The sequence below is a fragment of the Quercus robur genome, chromosome 4, assembly GCF_932294415.1.
Source record: "Quercus robur chromosome 4, dhQueRobu3.1, whole genome shotgun sequence".
NCBI classification, from domain to species: Eukaryota; Viridiplantae; Streptophyta; class Magnoliopsida; order Fagales; family Fagaceae; genus Quercus; species Quercus robur.
The window spans coordinates 5,507,621-5,529,027 of record NC_065537.1 but is presented as its reverse complement, the minus strand read 5'-3'; the positions used below and the strand labels follow the sequence as shown (position 1 = coordinate 5,529,027).

At 32.5% G+C, this 21,407-nt stretch overlaps 2 protein-coding genes across 3 annotated transcripts; both read left to right on the top strand.

The window, feature by feature from the left end:
• The first annotated feature begins 6,914 nt into the window (after window positions 1-6,914).
• On the top strand, window positions 6,915-11,134 carry LOC126720417 (beta-amyrin 28-monooxygenase-like). 2 transcript variants are annotated; one of them, XM_050422862.1, is made up of 4 exons: window positions 6,915-7,193; window positions 8,335-9,312; window positions 10,262-10,449; window positions 10,555-11,134. In XM_050422862.1, the coding sequence occupies exons 2-4, from the start codon at window positions 8,367-8,369 to the stop codon at window positions 10,852-10,854; spliced, it is 1,434 nt and encodes a 477-aa protein (XP_050278819.1). In that variant the 5' UTR covers window positions 6,915-7,193; window positions 8,335-8,366; the 3' UTR covers window positions 10,855-11,134. The 2 variants fall into 2 exon arrangements, with proteins under 2 accessions (XP_050278819.1, XP_050278818.1); XM_050422861.1 differs by having other exon boundaries at window positions 6,916-7,193; window positions 8,240-9,312.
• A 3,286-nt stretch (window positions 11,135-14,420) lies between these two features.
• LOC126720413 (uncharacterized) lies at window positions 14,421-20,576 on the top strand. Its single transcript, XM_050422856.1, has 6 exons — window positions 14,421-14,667; window positions 14,998-15,061; window positions 16,457-16,649; window positions 18,254-18,324; window positions 19,494-19,649; window positions 20,283-20,576. The coding sequence occupies exons 1-6, from the start codon at window positions 14,463-14,465 to the stop codon at window positions 20,404-20,406; spliced, it is 813 nt and encodes a 270-aa protein (XP_050278813.1). The 5' UTR covers window positions 14,421-14,462; the 3' UTR covers window positions 20,407-20,576.
• Window positions 20,577-21,407: the final 831 nt, after the last annotated feature.

Here is a 21,407-nt window from a genome sequence, read left to right as displayed (position 1 = left end):
GTTTTAGTTTTTGGGGTTGTGTGTGCTTACATGTGCATGTGTGGATAAGTTTTTTTTGAATCTTTGTTTGATATAAGCATAACTTGGAACATTATGCATGTTGGATCACTCTCTACAATTTTCTTATCTTCTTTATCAATCTAACAATTGACAGAGCCACTTTTAAGGTCCCAGGATATCTTTTATTGACACTTCAATGGCATACTCAATGATGAGGTGTTTGCCATACATATTCCATGCTTACTTCTTATCTTGCAAGTGATCTGCTCATCCTTAAAATGAGAATGAATTGCACCAGATCATGCTGCCGTTTATTATTAATTGCTCCTTCCTAGGAAATAGTATTGCATTCTAAATTTGGTGGTGAATTATAAAATGCCATTTTATACACTGGTGCGGATGATTGCAAATCTCTTTTGTGATTAACCATAAACACACACACACCCTTTTTGTTGGGAAATTTAGACCCTGCTTGATAGAATTAACAAGTTTTAAACCTAAGTATGAATAAAACTCGTTAAAACAAAAAAACATCAATATCATGTCAAAATAATGCAGCGGAAAAAATAAATAAGACAAGATATGATGACCCGAGAAAATCAATAAAACAAACTAGTTTCACAGTAAAAAACCTAGAGGAAAATCTTCCCAAAAAGAAATTCACTATAGTAAAGAGAAGTTTCAAATTTAGTACAAAACATTTGTCCCTAGACTCTACAATCCCCGTAGATGAACTTACAGTAGAAACCTTCTATCGCTTCAGAACCTTTGAACTCTTCAATATATAACGTCACCCTTTTTGCACGGATCCCAGTACGTGACTAACCAAAGATGCACGACTCTCAATACATGACTAACACACCAGCTTGAAGAAGATTGTTGGCTATAAAGTTCTTCACTTCATCAACAATGAAGATCAAGAAACACTTGGTTACAATACCCTAAAGCGCAAAGACGCAGTAGCTTCTTTCAGAGAGAATAAGGCTTCGGTCACCTTTTACATGTGTTCTCCTTGTATTCTCTTATGTGACGGCATTTAAAATAAGCCTTATATATTTCTAGGGTTGTGAGAAAAGAAACCCTACACATACAAGTCAGCATGGGCCGAAAATCAGATTTGAAAATTATAATTTTGTAATTCTCAATAGATAGTATTTGTCAAGCAGCTATTGAGACCTCGATAAATAGTATTTGTCGAGCAACTGTCGAGATTCATTAGACCTCGATAAACATGGACGGAGCCATTCATGGACTAGGGGGGAATGCCCCCCCCCCTAATTTTTTTTAAAAAAAATAATATAATTATATAACTATATATTTAGGTACTAATTTTAGCAATTTCATTCAATTAAATTACATTTTGTCCCCTTTATTGATCATTATAAGAGAAATGTTATAGCTACAAATGTTTTTACAACATGTTTACAGACTATTGAGATAACAAATTCTTACTGGTTTGCATCTGGGTCCATCACATACATCACTTTTTTACTTACTAATAACCACTAATCACAACAACAATTTGTAAAAAATAAAAAAAAAATTGTAGATCTAGTATTTTCCTCCTTTTAAAGTCCATAACAAATTTATAGATCTAAATTTTAAAAAAAAAATATATATTAGCCCAAAATATTAGGCTAACAACAAAAATTACAAATAGGCGATAGCAAAGCTAAAAAAAATTTGAGACTAATCAACCAATTTTACCAAAAACAAGCAACTTAGCCTTTTAAAAAACTTTAAACAAAATTGTACGGCCCTGTGATATTCGGACACATTTGGGCTTCGAGCTTCAACCTGACAACATGGCCCATATTGCCCTTAGGCCCAGGCCTCAAGTCACCTTTAAGCCCATTGAACAAAAGGATCTTCATCAATTCGCACCACGCTACACCTTCAGGATCCCATTCAGTGATCTGCTTCCCTAACAAGAAAGTGATTGCTCGGTTGTATTGTCCCTTAGTTGCTCAGCAGTGCCGAGCATAGCTCTTGAAGTGGGAACCATTTGCAAAGCCACTCCCACCTAAACACCCACTTACGATCAACGATATTGGACCTCCTATTACACTAACTCTAAAAGCAATCATAATCCCTCCACTAACGCTTGGCTATATATATGAGAAGCTAAAGGAAGAGTGGGGGTTGTTGAAAGGTTTTGAGTGGAGCTTAGAACTGAGAGCAATATAGAGTCACAAGAGAGTAGGGAAAAGAATACAAAGGTTGGAGAGTTGCTGCTGGACCTCTAAGCAAGAATCACCCAGGGTAGAAAATCCAAAGCCCACATCATAAATAGATTGTGAGCCCAAAGTAAAGTTAGCCCGTTAGTCTCATCTTGGGTGCGCACAAAAACAATTTTGTCCTTACCAACAAAAGACATGCTCTACACGCACATAAATATAATAATAATAAAAGAAAACCTTTGTTGGCAAAGCAGTAGAGCCGAAAGCCGAAACCACCACATGCAGCTAACAATAAAACCGTCCCCCTGATTCCAAGTTCTGGCTCCGTCCCTATCGATAGATACTATCTGTCGAGCAACTGTCGAGACCTTGATAGATAGCTATCTGTCAGGAATCTATTTAGCTTTAATGAACAGCCCCTTGTTTCTTGGATAGATTTGCATGACTTCAATACTAGACTTGAACTCTTGTTCTTTGAAGTATTAAACACATCCTAGATCTACCCAATTACAAGTAAAGTGCGTTTTGTCAAAGGATTAGCCAATTCTATCTTTGACATATCTTCCTAACATAATTTACATATGTCCTAACACTTTTTGATACTTAAGTTTATGAGCTGTTTGCTACATGTACTTGGTGGGTCAACGAAATGAGCTTGTTTTATGGACCTTGTATGATGCTTTATAGTAATGCGCTTCTAGAGGTTCTTGATGAGCCATTTTCAAATTGGGTTGGAGCAATTAAAAACCCAATTGATATTCTAACTTCAAGCAATATTTTCTGTACCAATAGAAGTATTAGATATTGTCCATTTTGTCCTGTGCCATCTCTAGATTGAGACAATTACATTCATAGCTTTTCATATTATTTCTGACAATTGTAACCAGGCATCAAATATTTGCTATTGCCAATTTTTATCCAAAAGGGGATGCAGCTATGCGTAGCCAGAAATTTTTGTTTGGGAGGGCCAACTTATGATACTAATTTATTAGTTTATACAAACTTTCATAAACATGCATAAACACATACATCTATACACACATATAATTTAGTATCTTTCATGGTGAATTCTTAGAATTTTCATTTTTAATATAAGTTACCAAATTGTCTACCAAAGTGAGTAAAAAAATTTCAATTGAACTAATGAAGTATTCAAAGATATGAAAGATCCAAGACTTTAATAGACACAAAAACACATTTTACAATAAAAAATAAATGTGAGGAAAAAAAATATATATATATATTCTCTAAAACTACTAGATCAATTGGAAAACTTTTTTAAAAACATCATTGGACTAGCTCAAATATTTGGGGAGGGCCGAGTTCCATTTTTGTAGGCTAATAATTAAAATGTTAAATATTTATATATAGTATAAAAGTATTTTTAAAATTTTTGGCCACCCCCCCCCCCCCCCCCCCACCCACTCATACAAGTAGCTCCTCCCCTGCGGCTATTGACGCCACTTGTGGCAATGTTTATGATACTTTAGCAATGGTTAAAATTGTAGCTGGTGAATCAACCAGGGTTTGTGTTTATGCTAGAGAATACGTCTTTGCTCTAAGAGAAGCTCAATCTAAACGAGTTTCCCTTATCTCACTGTTCCATTTTTTTTTTTCACTTTGTCTTCTAAGGAAAGCAGAAAAATTAATCCATTTTCAGTTTTAGCATATATGGATCTTCAGTTATAATCTGATTCTTTTTTCTTTTTTTATTCCAGGTCCGGATGGTACAATTCCAAGGAAGTCTTTAGCTATTACAGCTATTTGGTCCGACCAAAAATACTGTGTGGAGGTTGGAGGAGTTTGATTCGCGTCTTGCTTGTGGTAATTCCCAGCCAAATGAGGCCAGGAACAAACTTGGACTACAAGCTCCATTTCTTGCTGGCTTAAATTGTTAGATATTTTGCTTCCACCTCTGTTCTATTCCTTTAGTGTTAGTGAGGATGACAATGCTTGTGAACTCTAGCTGTGTATAGCTTTTATGACTGCACTTTGTATGGCTATCTGCTTGGCTATAAATATGGACTGGGGTTTAGTTGTGTCACAAGCTTCCAATGGCTTCAAAGGCATTCCACTTCTTGTACTCCGTTTGTGTCTTACTCCATCTGCCTTGATATGGAGTTGCCAGGGCTGCATAGATATGTGTTGGTGGGCCTATTTGGTCCTTTAATTGGATTTTCCCTTTGTTTTGTTACATATGCTGTTTGTTACCCGCATATATATATATATATATATATATATATATATATATATAAAGGTTTTAAAACTAAGTTATATGTAAGGTTTCCCATCGGTAGATGAAATCCAAGACCCCAACGGCCTAACCACTTACAAACTCTCTTTCTCCGCCTCCACAATTAGATGAAACTTGAAAGACAAGACACTGACTTACTTAGAAACTCTCTTCCTCTGTACAAGTTTTCCTTCAGACTACACACTCTTCAACTTTTTTGCAAACAACAGTTTGCATTCTAGATTTAGTGATCCCATTTGACCAAACCGACATTCCTACTCATTTTTAAGTCTTAATTCAACCCTTCTGTGTAAATTAATGGAGATGTATAGTTAAAGAAGATATACAATCACTCTAAAAAATTTATACAATATATATATATATATATATACAATCTAACCTTAATAGTCCCACCACTCTCTCTCTCTCTCTCTCTCTCTCTCAAATTTACTAATAGGCTACACATTGGAAGGATTGTCTTCTTAGATAATGAATGTTTTTCTTGTTGTGTTACAGAAAATGTCAAGTGGCATGCGATATAGCATAGTCTCCAATAGTCATATTACTTTCAACTATGTTTGTATTAAACTTTGAGTTGTCCATGATGCTATGGTACTAGGTATGAAGACCAATTTGTTAATATGACTTTTGATATGCTCCTACAGCTGATTAAGAAATTCACAGCAACTTTGACCAAATTGTTTATGATGCCTTCAAATTGCAAATGGCTTTTTATTTTATTTTATTTTATTTTATTTTAACACAAATGCATGAAAGTGGTGGGTCCATCATAAGCATAAAGATGATCATAAATTTAGATATTGACAAACAATTGAGATATTGCAATTTAATTTGTTACTTTTAAGACTATTAGGTTTAATTCGTTAAAAGATTTTAAGTTTAATTTGTTACTTTTGAAATGATATTATTAACTTGTTACACCTTTAAAATCATAGGGTTTAAAATATTTTTCCAAAAATTGATTAGTTTTTTAAGTGAAAAATAGGAGAGGACATGAGGGACTCCAAAGTAACTATAGTAACTCTTTCATCTATTACAAATAAATATTTGATGGGCCTTAGGCTAGGAAGCATCTACACGATACAGGCGTAGATGCAATACGATGACATGGTAATTTTTAAAAAATTAGGACACAAGTGCAGTAGAATGAGTTTATTAATTAATTATTAAATATATTTTTATTTATATTTTTATATATTACTAAAAAAAATTTTATATAATGAAAAATATATCAATTAATAATTATTATATATATCACTCTTAAAATATATATTAAAAAATAAATAAATTATGGAAGCGGAGGAAAGTGGATCACACATCCTTAAGTTAGTGGATATCATTTAATAAATAAATAAATAAAAAGAAAAATAAATGTAAAGTTGGCATCCACTGCAAAGTTAAAAAAATTATATTTAAAAAAAATAAATAAATGCATTTCACCACATGACATATGCTACACTTTTTCTCCAAAATAATTATGCTACACGTGACTCGTGAGCCAACGAGCCCCACCCTATCTTCATTTCGCATCACAGATATGCTACACGTTTCTCGTCCACCACATCAATACATCACATCACCGGATAATGAAGGAGAATATTGACGAGGCATTCACTGTTCTTGATAATGAAAGGAGAATATCTATATCTGTTCTTTTACATTTTCAGCATCGGTTCACATGTAGGCAGACTGCATGTTCAGTTCCAAGGCTCTTTGTTTTGAGCAATACTTGAATCACACAATTTCATACAATTTTGACCATAACTTTGCACGTGAGAAGTTGGGAGTAATAGATGTGTAGTAATAAGTCTATATGAGACCATACAGTTATCACTTACAACTCATCATATGGTAAGTTATGATCAAAATTATGTGAAATAATGTGGTCCTAACATTTCTCTTTTGTTTTTAAGCGTTTTGTTTGGGTTTCGGTTTATTTGTAATTTTAGTTTATTTTTACTATTATTTATGTATTTTATTGAATTTTTTAATATTATTTATGAGTCTTATTAAATTATTTACTATTCAAATCAATTTGAAATCGACTTATTTTTATTTAAACTAAAACTTTTTTGCTAAAAGTAATATAAATAAACTTACTTTTTTGTGAGTTCTAATTAACTCAATTGGTAAAATCTCTGATGGTTGTATAAGAGATCTGGGATTCAATCTCCACCTACACCAAAAACTGATTAGTATCTTGGTATGATGATAAAAAGCAATTATCAAAAACAAACGCCATAAGTTGAAACTCTCTTTTAAAAAAAAAAAATTTACTTTTTAAATTTAAACTAGAACCAAACAAACGCTCAACTTATTTTTCAACATTTTCTTTTATGTCTTCAAGAAAAAGTTTCTACTCTACTAAAATAAGTTGTTCCAAGAATTTTTTTTTTTTTTTTTTTTTAAAATCTATTTACATACATTTCCATAGCCACCCACATCTCATGTCATATCATCACTTTTAACACTACCAACTCATTCCAAATCTCTCTCTCTCTCTCTCTTTTCTTTTATTTTGCTTATCCAACGATTTCATTATTTGAATTACATTGAAAAATCCCAGCTCTTTTTTTTTTTTTTTTTTTTTTTCTTCTTATCATCAACACCAGTAATGATTTTCTTTGGTTCTTTTCCTTCAAATAAAATTTAAAAACAGTAAAACTTCAAGAACCGTTGTGCAGAATGAAAAAAAGTTCAGGGTCCCACTGCCGTCTGCTCGGCCTACCACCACCATTATGCCACCGGAACCATAACTGGTAAACTCTTTAATAATTTATTTATTTTTTTGTTAAGTTTTTGGAATGATTTGTGTTTAGGTTGGTTCTATTTTTTTGGTCTGTGTGTTAGATTTGAAGAAAAAAAAAAGGACTGTAATTCTGTAAATATGTTTAATGTTTGACTACTTTGTTTTCTACCGTCCACTTGTTTGGTAAATAGTATTGGTCTTGCTTTAAGAAATCAAAAAAATCTTTTTACCAAAATGTGTGTTAAGTTTCAAATTTAAAGTAGATGATAACTTTTAGGTATGCCCCTTCATTGGACAAAAAAAAAAAAAAAAAAAAAGGTATGCCCCTTCATTTAAAAAAAATATATAAATTTTTTTAATTTTTTTTTTTTGATGTTGACTTTTTTGTCATATAAAAGACATTCATTTTAGGGGTATTTAAAGCATAAGCTTATAAAAATACATAAATACATCTCTTTAGAAATTTTTTTTTTCTAAAAAATTAAAGTGATACGCATTTATATTTAAAAATTTAAAGATATTGAGAGTTAATGATACTGAAATTTAATAATACATTTAGCTCGAATCCTCTAGAGAAAATACATTTAGCTCGTCTCCTCCGCCACTGACTAGATTAGTTGACTGAGTTTGATTTTCCTTAATGTATCAAATAAGTTTTTAAACTTATGATGACCACATTAAATGTTTTGACCATGTGAAATTTCTGTTACAATTATGGTTAAGTGATTAAATTCACAATTTTCTAATAGTTTAAACTTTTAGGACAATCGGTGATTTAACATGGTATCAGATCAGAGCAGGAGATTCTAAGTTCAATCGCTGACTTTTATCTATCTCCCGTTTAATATGTTAAATTTCCCCTTGTGGGCCTAAACTTTATTATGGTTAATTCACAATTTCCTAATAGCTTAAGTTCATCAAAGTACTGCACAAATTATAGTAGTTCACAAAGCATGTTCATGTGCACATTCACTCTATAGAAGCAAATAGACCTTTGAAAATGTATGCAAGCAACTAATTCGTGTTATTCTCACAAAAATTTGAAAATATGTGCAGGTTTGGCCTCGTTGACAAAATTTTAGGCTTTGCCACTCCCTCTATATATGCATCCTAACCACACTTTCTAGTGCTTTGTTCACCTTATTTTCTAGTCTTGCTCATTGGTGTAATTGTTAAAGTTGCAATGGATATCCTTCCAAACCTGCTTCACATTGTGGTCCTTTCTATTTCGTTCTGCTTTGTCTTCCTCATATTTAGACAAAAGTCCACTCATTCCAAGTTACCACCTGGTAAAAAGGGTTGGCCAATCATTGGAGAAACATTGGAATTTGGTACGGCTGGACAAAGGGGAACCCCAGAGATGTTCATTAAGGAAAGAATGAGAAAATACTCTCAGGATCTCTTTCAAACCTCACTGTTTGGGGAGAACTTGGCTGTGTTGTGTGGTGCTTCAGGAAACAAGTTTTTGTTCTCCAACGAGAAAAAATATGTCACTGCTTGGTGGCCACGAAGCATACAGAAAGTAGTGTTTGAATCTGAAGAAAGCTATGACAACAATGATTCTACTAAATTGCGTAGCCTTGTGGTTGAATTTCTAAAGCCAGAAGCTCTTCAACATTTCATACCTATCATGGACTCCATGGCAAAGGAACACTTGGAGACAGATTGGTGTCCTTACAAACAAGTCAAGATTTTGTCACTGTCATTGAAGTATACCTTTGCATTGGCTTGTAGGTTGTTTATGAGTATCACAGATCCTAACCATGTGAGAACATTTTCTGATCCCTTTAACCTTGTCAAAGCTGGTACAGTGTCTGTGCCTATAAATATTCCAGGTACAGCCTACAATCGTGCTTTAAAAGGAGGCAAAGTTATTCGCCAAGAGATTTTAGCACTCATCAAAGAGAGGAAGCAAGAGCTAGCAGTGAATAAACGGACAGTTGCTCATGACTTATTGACTCATACACTCCTTGCATCAGATGAGAACGGTAGAGCTTTGGACGAGATGGCGATTGCTGGAAACATTTTGGGCTTACTTATTGCTAGCCATGATACCACTAGTTCTGCTATCACATCCGTGTTGAAGCATCTAGCAGAGTTCCCTCATGTTTACAATCTGGTCTTGCAAGGTACTTCTTCTAAACATGCTATCTACAATTGCTATGGCTAGCTATCTCTACCACTTAACCATTAATTGCAGAAATATATATGAAGTAACACTGGTGTAGCTCTTTGTTAATTTTACTTTACTCAATAATTTTTTTATTAGATTAATATTTTCACATTTAGATTAAACATTGTGGATCTTCTAAAAACATAAGTGCTAAATTTTGTACTAATTATATTTTATTTACTATTCGATTCATAACACATATTTTATGGATAATTATTAATCCTGATAATCTTGAAATTTTGCAAACGCGGAGGGTATATCGGAAAAATGATAAGAGTTTACCTTCAAACGGGATTGGAGGTACCTCAAACCCACAACATGACAATTCAAACGATCATTTATATGTATTTTGTCATATGACCAATTTTTGTCATATGACCAATCTTTTTTAGAGGAAGTCACATGACCAATTTAATGCATCACATTCATTGTTTAAATAATTTAATAACTCATATGATTTAATATTTGTGTGAATAGTCAAATGCTAGATTTCACAATTTACTTAAGTGGGGTTTATATAGGGAGAGATAGTTTGGGTTAGGTATACATGGGCTTACAATAGTATTGAGCTTCTTGGGCCTACACAAATAAACCTAATACCTCTAACAAGCAAAAAGTATGTGTTTCAATGTGTCTGTGTTTGTGTTTTAAGTTTGTGATTAAGGATTTTTTAATTCATAGTTTGCCTCCAAACAAAAATCTTGACTTCATCACAGATGCCTTATAATTGCTGGGTGAGGTTAATCTACTATAATGCCCCAATCTTTTAGTGGCTATACACTAGCTAATAATAAGAAATTCAAAAACTTTATTTAGTATGCTGCATGTAGCTCTTCGCACAAGCGACACATGGTGCTATTTGGAAAGATTAATCTAATGAAAAAGTGGAGTATATTGTTAAGCAGAGCAAATGGAGATTGCAAGATCCAAAGGTCCAAAGGATTTGTTGAATTGGGATGACATTAAAAAGATGAAGTACTCTTGGAATGTAGCATGTGAGTCAATGAGGCTATTATCGCCTGCTCAAGGAGCATTCAGAGAGGTTATACATGACTTTACTTACAAAGGTTTTACTATCCCTAAAGGGTGGAAGGTATGTTTCATTAACAATACATAAGCCAAATTATACTTTGTGTAATGAGATCTGAATCCATAATTTAATGGTAATGCTTAGAGTTCTAAATCCATATTTTTGCAGACATTTTGGACTGTACATTCGACACACAAAAATCCTAAATACTTTCCAGATCCTGAGAAATTTGATCCATCAAGATTTGAAGGGAATGGCCCAGCACCTTACACTTTTGTACCATTTGGAGGAGGACCTCGAATGTGCGCCGGAAGGGAGTATGCTCGTTTACAAATACTAGTGTATATGCATAATGTGGTGACAAGATTCAAGTGGGAGAAAGCAATTCCAGATGAAAAAATTACTTACCAACTATCCTCCATTCCAGTTCATGGTCTTCCCGTTATCCTTAAACCTCATAAACTTTAGATTGAGTTAAAACCTCTAGTGATAACTATCTCTATATTTAAAGTATAGGAAAATACTAAATTTATTATTAATTTTACTACAAAGGTTTAAAGGCTCGTGCAATAAAATTTGTAGTATCTCTAATATCACTTTTTTGTATAAGCTTACAAACAATTTGTCATAAATCACAAAAACTAATTCAGGCATTTAATTATGTGCAATGCTAACAATGCTACAACTGTACAAGTCTTACAAATTGATATGACATCAATTAAATAAAAGTTATTGTGTCATTCATTTATTTTGCTCTTGAAGTCTATCAATCATATTGTAAGAAATATGTAGTAAAATTTATAGTAATTCTAGCATTTTATTTTATTCATGTGGCTAATTTCATTCATTATTACATCAATTTGCGAGTTCTTTTTCTTATAAAGTTGATGGTAACTAAGCATTTCCTTTATATTTTCTCTAATTAGTTTACAAGGCCTATAGGGGACAAGGACCCCAGCAGCGTAGAAGCCTTTTTTTTTTTTTTTTTTTTTAATTTGCTTTTTAATTGTTGGGTGCCAAATGCTTTATGTTTTTACCACATCCGTGCAAAATGAATCCCATTCCATGACAGGAATTTTTCCCTATAACTACCAAAACTTTCTTACCTACAGTTCGCCTCATGCCTTACAGAACAAAAAAGATCTTTTGTGATATTACAAATAAAGACAGTATTTAAGCTTGCCTCTTTTTTTCTTTTTTCTTTTTGCGGAATAGTATTTAAGCTTGCCTTAAGCATAGAATATAAATCCTGCTAATCTTTCTTTAAAAATAGGCCCAAAAAAAAAAAAAAAAAGTGCAGCAAGTGAATAGGAAAGGGCAGTGCTTCAAGGGCCACAATATTCTGCAGGAAAATCAAAATATTCCGCCAACAAATTCCTTAAAACCTGCGGGTGATTCATGGTTATGGTGATTTAACAACATAAGACTGCATAAGCAATAAACTATATCCTTTTCATTTCTTTGGAAGTTTTACCTACTTTGGGTTTGAAATCTGAACATTCTATTGACAAATAGAAAGCACCCCAATAAAACTTCCATCAACAGATTCAGAACCAAACAGTAATCATTCATGTTGACTTCTAAAAGTTCTACAACATGATGACATTACAATAGTATCTAGTCAAGCTTATTAGAGATCATCATACAAACAGAGCAGCAATGTCACCATGGTTCCTGAAAACATTGATATAAGAAATGCTAAGTACACTTCCAAAGAATAATCAAATATAAAGGTGACAAAAATACCTTGCAAAGAATCTATTTGGCTCTTTAAATTTTCTTCTTCTAATGTCATATCTCTATGCTCAGTAGAAGTTAGCAGTGTGTGATTTAAATCAAAAACCAAGTAAAACTTATTATGTTGTAATCATTTTTTAATGTCTTCATTTCTCAATCTGACAATTCTATTATTCTGAAGCTCGACTCCCTGTAAAAAATGTCCAAGCTTAAACTAATTACCACTTGAAACAAAAAAAGAAAAAATAAAAAAGATCATCACTGTACTTATGCTACTATTATTCTTGAATAGGAATGGATTAATCTATAAGTTCAAAGTTGGTTTACATCTCTCCAGTTCTGATTTTAAAATTTATTTCTTATTAGGAGATCATTATTACTTCATGAATGACAAGTCACAGTTCATTGGAAGTGGATGATATCTTGAAAATTGAAAATTTTAGAAGTATTGATATTGTCTTCCATTATATATAAAGCTAAAATAGTAATCTCAAAGAAGATTACCTTGTGAATGTGCCCAAATGTCACACCAGATTTCGCTTGCAACCTTTGCCTACAAAGTATACATGTGTACATTCATCCTTCATTATGGATGCATCTGCAAAAAGATAACATGTTACCTAGAATTCAATTCAGCCGCAATAATGCACATCCAACTAGTAAAATATTTTGTAGGTTCTAGCTAACTCAACCGATAAAATATTTTGTTGTTGAATAAAAGATATATGGTTCTAAAATCCAATTGATGTCTTGGCTTAAAGATAAATAACAATTATTATAGAATGGATGCAATAGATTTGAAATACTATCCTATCTTAAAAATTAGTTTATGAAATTTTGAAATGTTTATAACCTTAATCTTGTTTTCATTTACCCTTTGAAACTGTACAGATTAAAATTTTGAAACTTTAGATTTTTCGAATTGAAAAACGTATAAACACTATGCCATAAAATTCTTCACAATCAAATCAAACTGTAGGTTGAAAGTTGAAACATTTTGATTTCAAAACTTTTTATTATTATTATAGAAATCACTCATACCTCTAAAAGAATGTGAGCAATGTCTCTAATATTAGGCACAAAATATTGGTTTACAACAATTGAGTTGGTAAATTATTATTGAATCTTATGTGAGCTTATTGGCACTAGTTTATTGTTTGCTGGACAAAATTGGCTTCTGCCCTTTTCGGGCAAAATAAGTAGCATTTTATCCCCTTTTCCAAACTAATTAGGGAAATGCCCCTCTTTTGAAACTCAACTTTCTCAAAATCAAGTTAAGTCATATAGTGACGTTTTTAAGGATATATAGTGACGTTTTGTAACTCGAGCTCCATGAACTTGAGTTATAGGTAAAAAACTAGCATAGAATTCGAGTTCATGGAGCTCGAGTTACAAAACAACATTATAGGTCCTTAAAACGTCACTATAGGCTCCTTAAAACGCCACTATAGGACTCTAATATTTTTTTTTTTTTAAACTCGATTTTGAAAAAATTGAGTTTCAAAAGAGAGACATTTCTCTAATTAGTTTGGAAAAGAGAGTAGAATGCTACTTATTTTGCCCGAAAAGGGCAGAGGCCAATTTTGTCCATTGTTTGCTATTAAAACCTTTATCACCTCGACAACTGTGAAACATACTATGAGCAATGTGTTCACTCAAATATTTGTGCATGTGTTAGAACCTCATTTCATCTTCATTGTGTGTGAGTGAGTGTTTTTCGTTTTTAAAAAAACAAAAAATAAAAAAGTTTTTTTTTAGAAATAGTTTCAACTTATTAGGAATGCTTGATGAATTGGTCGAATATGAGTAGTGGATAATCATTTTCATATAAACTAAAATACTATTTTAATCCTTAAATTTTACCAAAAGTTTATTTTTCATTTCCAAACTTTAGAAAGTTCATTTTTCATCTCTAAGTTTTGTAAATAGATTTTTTATAGTTTAGGGACAAAAATATAAATGAAAAAAAAAGAACATTTTTTTAAATAGTTTAGTGATATTTTTTTTTTTTTTTAGTTTTAAGTTTAGAAATAAAACATTTTCAATAGTTTAGAGCCAAAAAATATACTTCCAAAAATTTAAAGCTAAAAAATAAATTTTTAATAAAGTTTAGGAACCAAAATAGTATAGTGGGGTATATATAGTTATATATGTTTTGATTTTGATTTTATTTTTTTTATTATTATTATTTTTTTATGTTTTGAATTTGGACCATAATTACGTAAAAAAAAAAAAAAAAACGCGGTCAAAGTCGAAACGCGCCATATGAGCTTCAAATTATCGCTTTGTCAGTCTAAGACTCTAAAGTAGTAGACTCTGTCACAGACACAGAGAGAGATATGTTATCGCTTAGACTTTGTTGTTCACATTCGCTTGTAATTTCGAAACCCTTTATTGGTTTCGTGGAGAAACTCTCGCTTTCTTCGCGAAGAAACGTTTCGCAGAGTAGCACCAGAAACCTCTGCTTCTGTGCGAAGCGGCCCATTGAGCCGAATGGACTCACCTCTACTCAAAATCATACTCCACATGATTCTCCTCTTTCTGGTACCCTATTTCCCTCTTTCACTTCCTTCTGTGTTTTGTGATAGTGACTCTAATGGAGAAGAATTTTTCAAATATGACAAAAATGGTTTTTTTTTTTTTTTTTTGTGTTTCAATTTTTCAAGGACAAAACAGAATATTAATGGTGGTTGGCCATTTGGGTTTTGTGCTAAAATTCAATATTTGCTTCTATTTTGATGGATTTTTGCATGAAACTGTACTTATAAAATCTGGGTTTTGTAGTAAGTTTGGTAATTTTTTTGGGTAAAAAGATGAGTAATTGTTATAAAACTGTAGCCATATAGAAGTTGTAATGTGAATGCTGTGATGTAGGAATGGAGGAAGTTCTTGGGAGCTATGTATTTGGGAAGAAGAAGGCAACAGAAGTTGCTCACTTGTAAGTACTTATACACTGGATTTCTTGAAATATTGATTTTTATTTAGTTGTATATTTGTTTTTCTGTTTTGATTCTTTACTCAAAAAAATAATTAAATAAATAAAAACCCTTATCAGTTTTGATAAATTTGTAGTTGATTTGAAACTTATATGACATTTTTTTTTTTTTTTTGGAAAAATTGAAATGGGTTCTTTACTGCTACAGTGTAATGACTTTGGCCACAACAATCTATGGTTAAAAGACTTTCTTTTGTGATGCTTAGTCAATTGTTCTGTTGGATATAAATAGTGGTGACATTCTTAATGGTTGAGCTCATGTTAATATATTATCACTTCATGGGATATTATATGTCATGGTAAGAGAATTACATTGACCAATGTGGTAAAGTTATATTTTTGATGTTCAAAATACCAAACCTTTATTGACTAAGTGCAAAATTGCGAAAATTGATTAATTATTAGCATTATAGTTGAAACCCTATAGAAGACAACAAACTGAAATAAATATATAAGTGCACTATAAATACCGGAGAAAATAAAATTTTTACAATGATAAATACCAACCTTCTGTAAGAATCTCTTTTCTGTACGAAATTGAATGCAAAGCACCTGATGTGCGTTTTAGCTTTTGGGGTTGTGTGTGCTTGCATGTGCATGTGTGTATAAAGTTTTTAATGAATTTTTGTTTCATGTAAGCATAAATAGGAGCATTAGGTTTGTTGGCTTACTCTCTACAAGTATCTTATCTTTCTGTTAATCAACAATTCATGGAAGCCATTTTTATGGTTCCAATATATCTTTCGTTGAATAATTATTGGCATACTCAATGATGAGATGCTTGCCATGCATATTCCATGCTTACTTCACTTCCTATCTTGCAAGTGATTTGCTCATCCTTTACAAGGAGATTAAGTTGCACCTGGTCATGCCGTCATTTATGACTAACTGCTCCTTTCTAGGAAATAATACCACATTCTAGATTTAGTGGTGAACTTTAAAATGTCTTTTTGTACACTGGCACAGATGATTGCAGAGCTCTTTTGCAATTAAAATGTCTTTATACTTAAGTTTATGAGCTGAATGCTGCTTGTGCTTTGGTGGGTCCATGAAATGAGCTTGTTTTATGGACTTTGTTTGACTCTGTTTAAAATGAGCTTCTATAGGCTCCTGATGAGCCATTTTCAAGTTGGGCTCGGGCTCGGGCTTGACCTATTAAAAAACCCCATTGATATTTAGTCTGTGAGCAATATTTGTTTGTGACTGATAACTGAATTAAATATTGTCCAATTTGTTCTGTGCCATTTCTAGATTGGGGCATTTACATTTGCATTTTGCATATTATTTCAGGCAATTGTGACCAGGCATCAAATATTTTCTATTGCCTATGTTTACCAGGGTTTGGAAACATGTTGTCCAGAAAGGGGATACGGTCATTGATGCCACTTGTGGCAATGGTTATGATACTTTAGCAATGGTCAAAATGGTCGCTGATGAATCAGCCAGGGGATGTGTTTATGCAATGGATATTCAGAATGATGCTTTAGAAAGTGCTTCTTCTTTGCTAGAAGAGTCACTTAATCCAAACGAGGTGCCATTATCTCACAACATTTTTTACTTTTTGGAAGTAATTTGTTTTCAGTTAACATATATGGAACTTCAGTTCTAAATTACATTACTACCACTGTCTAATGTTAATCCATAGACCATAGTGTATGAGTGCCAGAGCTGGAATTTTTCTGATTCCATAGCACATAAGCATCATTTAGTGTGCTAAGTATGTATGTATGTATGCAGCTTGTTTTTGGTGAATAATCGCAGAAGTCAATTTTATTACCTGTACCTGAAGGAGATACCAAACGTAATAATGCTCTGATGGGCCACTAAACTTACTTTCAGTGTTTTTAGAATGTCGATTTTCTTGTTGATGAGGCATTCAGTATATTTAGTAATGAAGGAGATTACCAAGATCTGTTCTTTTATGTGTTGAACCTTAGTTCACATGTTGGAAGACTGCATGTTCTGTTACAAGGCCTGATGTAGTATGCTGACTAGATATATTATTCTACTAAATATCGATTGGATATATTAAAATTCCTTATTTGTATAATTTCATTTGTCAATAGCCATTTGGTGGGAAGTAAATTCTCTGATAAAAGGATAAAATTGCCTGTCTTGGGAGCTCTAAGAATTTTTTAACAGCCTCCTGACTCCTGCAACTGTTCTACTTGAGTTTAATCAGAGATGTGGAACTTAGCAACCACTCCCCTCCCACCCCCCCCCACCCTGACTCCTGTCTGGTTCCGTTATATTTGATGTGGACTTTGTGCTGGGAACTAAATCGTCATACATTTGAGGATATAAAAAATTTCATGGATAAAATTGATAGAGCTATTTGCTAGATCGTTGTTTGATTGATCTCATGTGTGGGGCTTTACTCATAGTAACTCCATTCTTGAGTTTTTAGAATAATTGTCTTTCTGTGCATGACCTTTCTAATCCTTGAGACTTCTTTGTGTTCACTTTCATGTACACAAAGTAGTCTTGTTTAATAAAATACTTATTTACTTATAAAAAAAGAGATGGTGTCATAACAGTACTGGTTGGCCTTGATCTCCCTTTTATTTTTAATTGTGGAGTTCACTGGAGAACAAGACTAGAATTTGGCCTTTGTGTCACCTTTTTATTTTCACTTGTCATCTCCCTCAATATCAGATCAGGTAAGAGTTGTGAAATGTGAACCCTTTCTAGTTGAGTAGGAAATTGAAGATAAGGTTTTTAGATATCCAAAAAGAGGGGAAAAAATAGTGGAATTGCTAATATAGATGTAAACATGGTGAAATTCTCTTTAAATATCTAATTTATATTGTTCCTATTTCATCAGATGACCCTGAGGGACTACTTAGATATCTAATCTAGAACTTAGAATTGTTTATTTGAGATTTCTTTTTATTTATTTATGCATCTCATGTGTCAAATATGTAATTATGAACAACAAAGCTTACATACATATTGTTGATCAAACTGTTTAACTGTTGCTAAATGTATCATAATTGCACCATTTATACCATATGATATAGTTTACTGGTCTTTAGGAATTGGAGACATGTATATTTTTAGTACTTATCAAAAAGTAATTGTATTTGTAATTTTTAAGTTGTAGTGCAATTGCTTATGGGTTGCAAATATGTGCAGAAAGAGCTTGTTAAACTCTTGCCCATGTGCCACAGTAAAATGGACAAAGTTGTTCCAGAGGCCTCTGTGAGGTACTTACTATGACTCAAGTTTCTTACAATATTTATTTAAATGTTCTGTGTTTATAAGCAATGAAATGATGTGAATTATTAAGTTTTCCAATTGATTAAATACAAATTTACTTTCTGTTTGCTTTTACCTTTTCCGACTGAAACTTTGTTACAATCTTTACTTTCATAAGGACCTCAAACGAATACTCAATTATTTGAAAATATGAGATACTCCAACTTTAGTAGACACGTTTATTGAAACAATATGAGGGAGAAGAATTTACTTATGGTTTCAAACTTCAGGCCATCTCACTTGCATCATTAGGCTTTAGAGGTGGCTTCTCAAAATTGAAGAGTTATGGAGTTATTAAAGGGAAATTAATGGCTGATGCTTCAATATACACACACACACACACACACCATGTGTTTACAGTCCATAGCACTTTTGCTTTGTTTTAAAGGCAGTGTTCCAAAATGGGTATTTTTATATTAGTGAGTAAACATGCTAGTTCCTTTTTTCCCCCCTCCTTTTCCCCAGCACATCTTCTTAGCTTTCCTTTTTATTCTTTTCTGATCCAACTCATAGTGGAGGTCTGCAAGATACTTTTATGCTTCAGTAGATGAACTTTTCACATCCAAGCTCTTAAGACAGTGCTTAGAACCAAGATTTGTAGGGAACACATAAAAATGCTATAACATGGTATAAATATTGGTACAACTAGCACATGAGTAGCTGCCACAAATAGCGTCGCTGATATATATATATATATATATATAGCATGTTCACTTGGTCATTTAATTCCGTGTTTGCAGTGCAAATATTTACATCAACTGGGAAATATTAAATAAATAAATAGTGACTGCATTTATGATCATGTAGTTGAAAAATTATCTAGAAAGAAGACATCCAATCATCTATAGCAATTAACTGTGTTATCTATTTCCTATAAAAAAAAAAAAATGAAAAAAGAAAACTATGGTATCTATTCTACAAGCAAGGAGAAGATAAAATTGGTTCCATTTTTGTATTTATGCTATTATATTTAATTTTAGTTATTATAATTATTTTGTAACCTTTTATGGATTCATATAAAATCAGGAAATATTGTAAATCGTATTGCTGTATTTTATCAAGAACCACAACACATGCATTCTGACCAGGAAAAAATTGATGACCTGGGTGCTTTTAGGCTTGTTGCATTCAATTTAGGTTACCTTCCTGGTGGTGACAAAAAAATAATTACAAAGCCAGAAACAACACTACTTGCACTGGAAGCTGCAAAGGGAATCCTAATGCCAGGAGGGCTTATCAGCTTGGTGGTTTATGTGGGGCATCCTGGCGGCTGGTGATACTTCTTCTCTTGTTGATTCTTATGGTTATTAATTTTCTTTTGCTCACTATGCTAGTTTTCAATGAATGATCTGTGCTTTATCTGGCTCACCTATCATAACCTGGTTGACTGAAGCTTGTAACATGCTAATGTGGTCAGTCAAGGCCAAATTTTAAAGCTCATGCGTAATTTTGCTCCCAATTAGCAGAATGAACAATTCAAAGTTACTTTTTTTTTTTGCCTTCTTTTTATTAGCCAAATTAAGTTTAAGCACGAATTCCAAAGAAACAAATTTCTGGCACTCCATCCTCAACCTTCCAAGTTCCAACTTATAGTGGCTTGCCTTTCTATTTAAGGTCCCTTAGAGCAGTAAGATTTTGGTGAAAGTTTCACTGTTATAAACTTCAATCAATATATAGGTAAAATGAGTGAGGTTACATGAAGATTGATTCGGTATTATCCTATCATAGGTTCTCTCCACATGAGCCATATAAATGTATAATGATTAAAATATTTGATGTTGTTTATTATTTAGGCAATTTTTCCTTCTTTTTCCCCTCCAATAAGGGACTTTGGTGCTTATGAACTTCTTAGAATGTTAATGGTTGAATATGCATTAATAGATATATATTGGGTTTTGCTATCCAGGGCAGAATCTGAGACTGTACACACTTTTGCTTCTAAATTGCCAGTTAACGATTGGGTCTGCTGCAAGTTCCAGATGTTAAACCGACCATGGGCTCCCATACTTGTTCTCTTATTCAAAAGATGAGTCATTTTGTTTTCCCAGTTGTAAGGATTTTTGTACTTAACCATTTCCTACAGGCTCTCATTCTTATTTTATGTAAATATTATACAATCGATTGAATCACAATGCTTCTCTCATCCCTGATATTTTCTTCACTTTATAATAACTTCATATCAACTTGAAATATTGGTCAACATGTAAATCTTTCTTAGTCAATGGATGTTAAGTGCACTTGGGATGCATTTAAAATCTAATGGATTTGAAAAACAATTTCTAGTTAAATAGCTAGATATGTCAAAAGCCTTATAACTCAACTGGTTGGCATCTCTCACGTTTTTAAGGGAGACATTTAGGTTCAAATCCCTCTCCCAATTATCGAATTATCTACACAAAAAAAAGAGTTAAATAGCTAGATATAAATTTAGTATGTGTTTGGATTCCACGTCAACGGTTGCGTTTCGCGTTTTTTTTTTTTTTTTTTTTTTTTATCTCCAGCCTGCAATTGTTGACAAGTCAACTGCGAACAGTGTATCCGTGTACTGTTCACGGGTCTCACAAATTACACTTTTCAACAACTTTTTCATTAAACATGGGTCCTACAACACTTTTTATACATTTAAAAATTATTTCGCTATAGTGTTTTCAGTTTCAGTTTTCAATTTCAGCAAAAATAAGCTATATCCAAATAGACCCTTAATGACACATAATAATTTGAGTTTTGGAGATTTTTTTTATTTTTTTTTCAAACAAAGACTTGTAACAATATTGTTTTGAAATAATATATTACATCTGCTCATTTCAAATCCATTTATTTACAATGCTCAAATTTATTCATAAAATTTCATCAATAGGAAAGAGTTATCATTTCATATTCTATTCAAGTCATTTAAATAGAATATATATATTTTTTTTTCTTTTAGTCAATTCAAAGGCTTGGCTTGTATTCAATGCATTAGAGCATTAGACATGACATGGACATGTCATGTATCGATCTCGTATCTTGTCCAATGCACTGGACGGAAGTC

Coding starts and splice junctions, on each gene's coding strand:
- LOC126720413 (XM_050422856.1), top strand. CDS start 14,463: ATGTTATCGCTTAGACTTTGTTGTTCACATTCGCTTGTAATTTCGAAA. Junction 18,325..19,493: donor GTTCCAGAGGCCTCTGTGAG/GTACTTACTATG, acceptor GGGTGCTTTTAG/GCTTGTTGCATTCAATTTAG. Junction 19,650..20,282: donor GTGGGGCATCCTGGCGGCTG/GTGATACTTCTT, acceptor TTTGCTATCCAG/GGCAGAATCTGAGACTGTAC.
- LOC126720417 (XM_050422862.1), top strand. CDS start 8,367: ATGGATATCCTTCCAAACCTGCTTCACATTGTGGTCCTTTCTATTTCG. Junction 9,313..10,261: donor TTACAATCTGGTCTTGCAAG/GTACTTCTTCTA, acceptor ATTGTTAAGCAG/AGCAAATGGAGATTGCAAGA. Junction 10,450..10,554: donor CTATCCCTAAAGGGTGGAAG/GTATGTTTCATT, acceptor ATATTTTTGCAG/ACATTTTGGACTGTACATTC.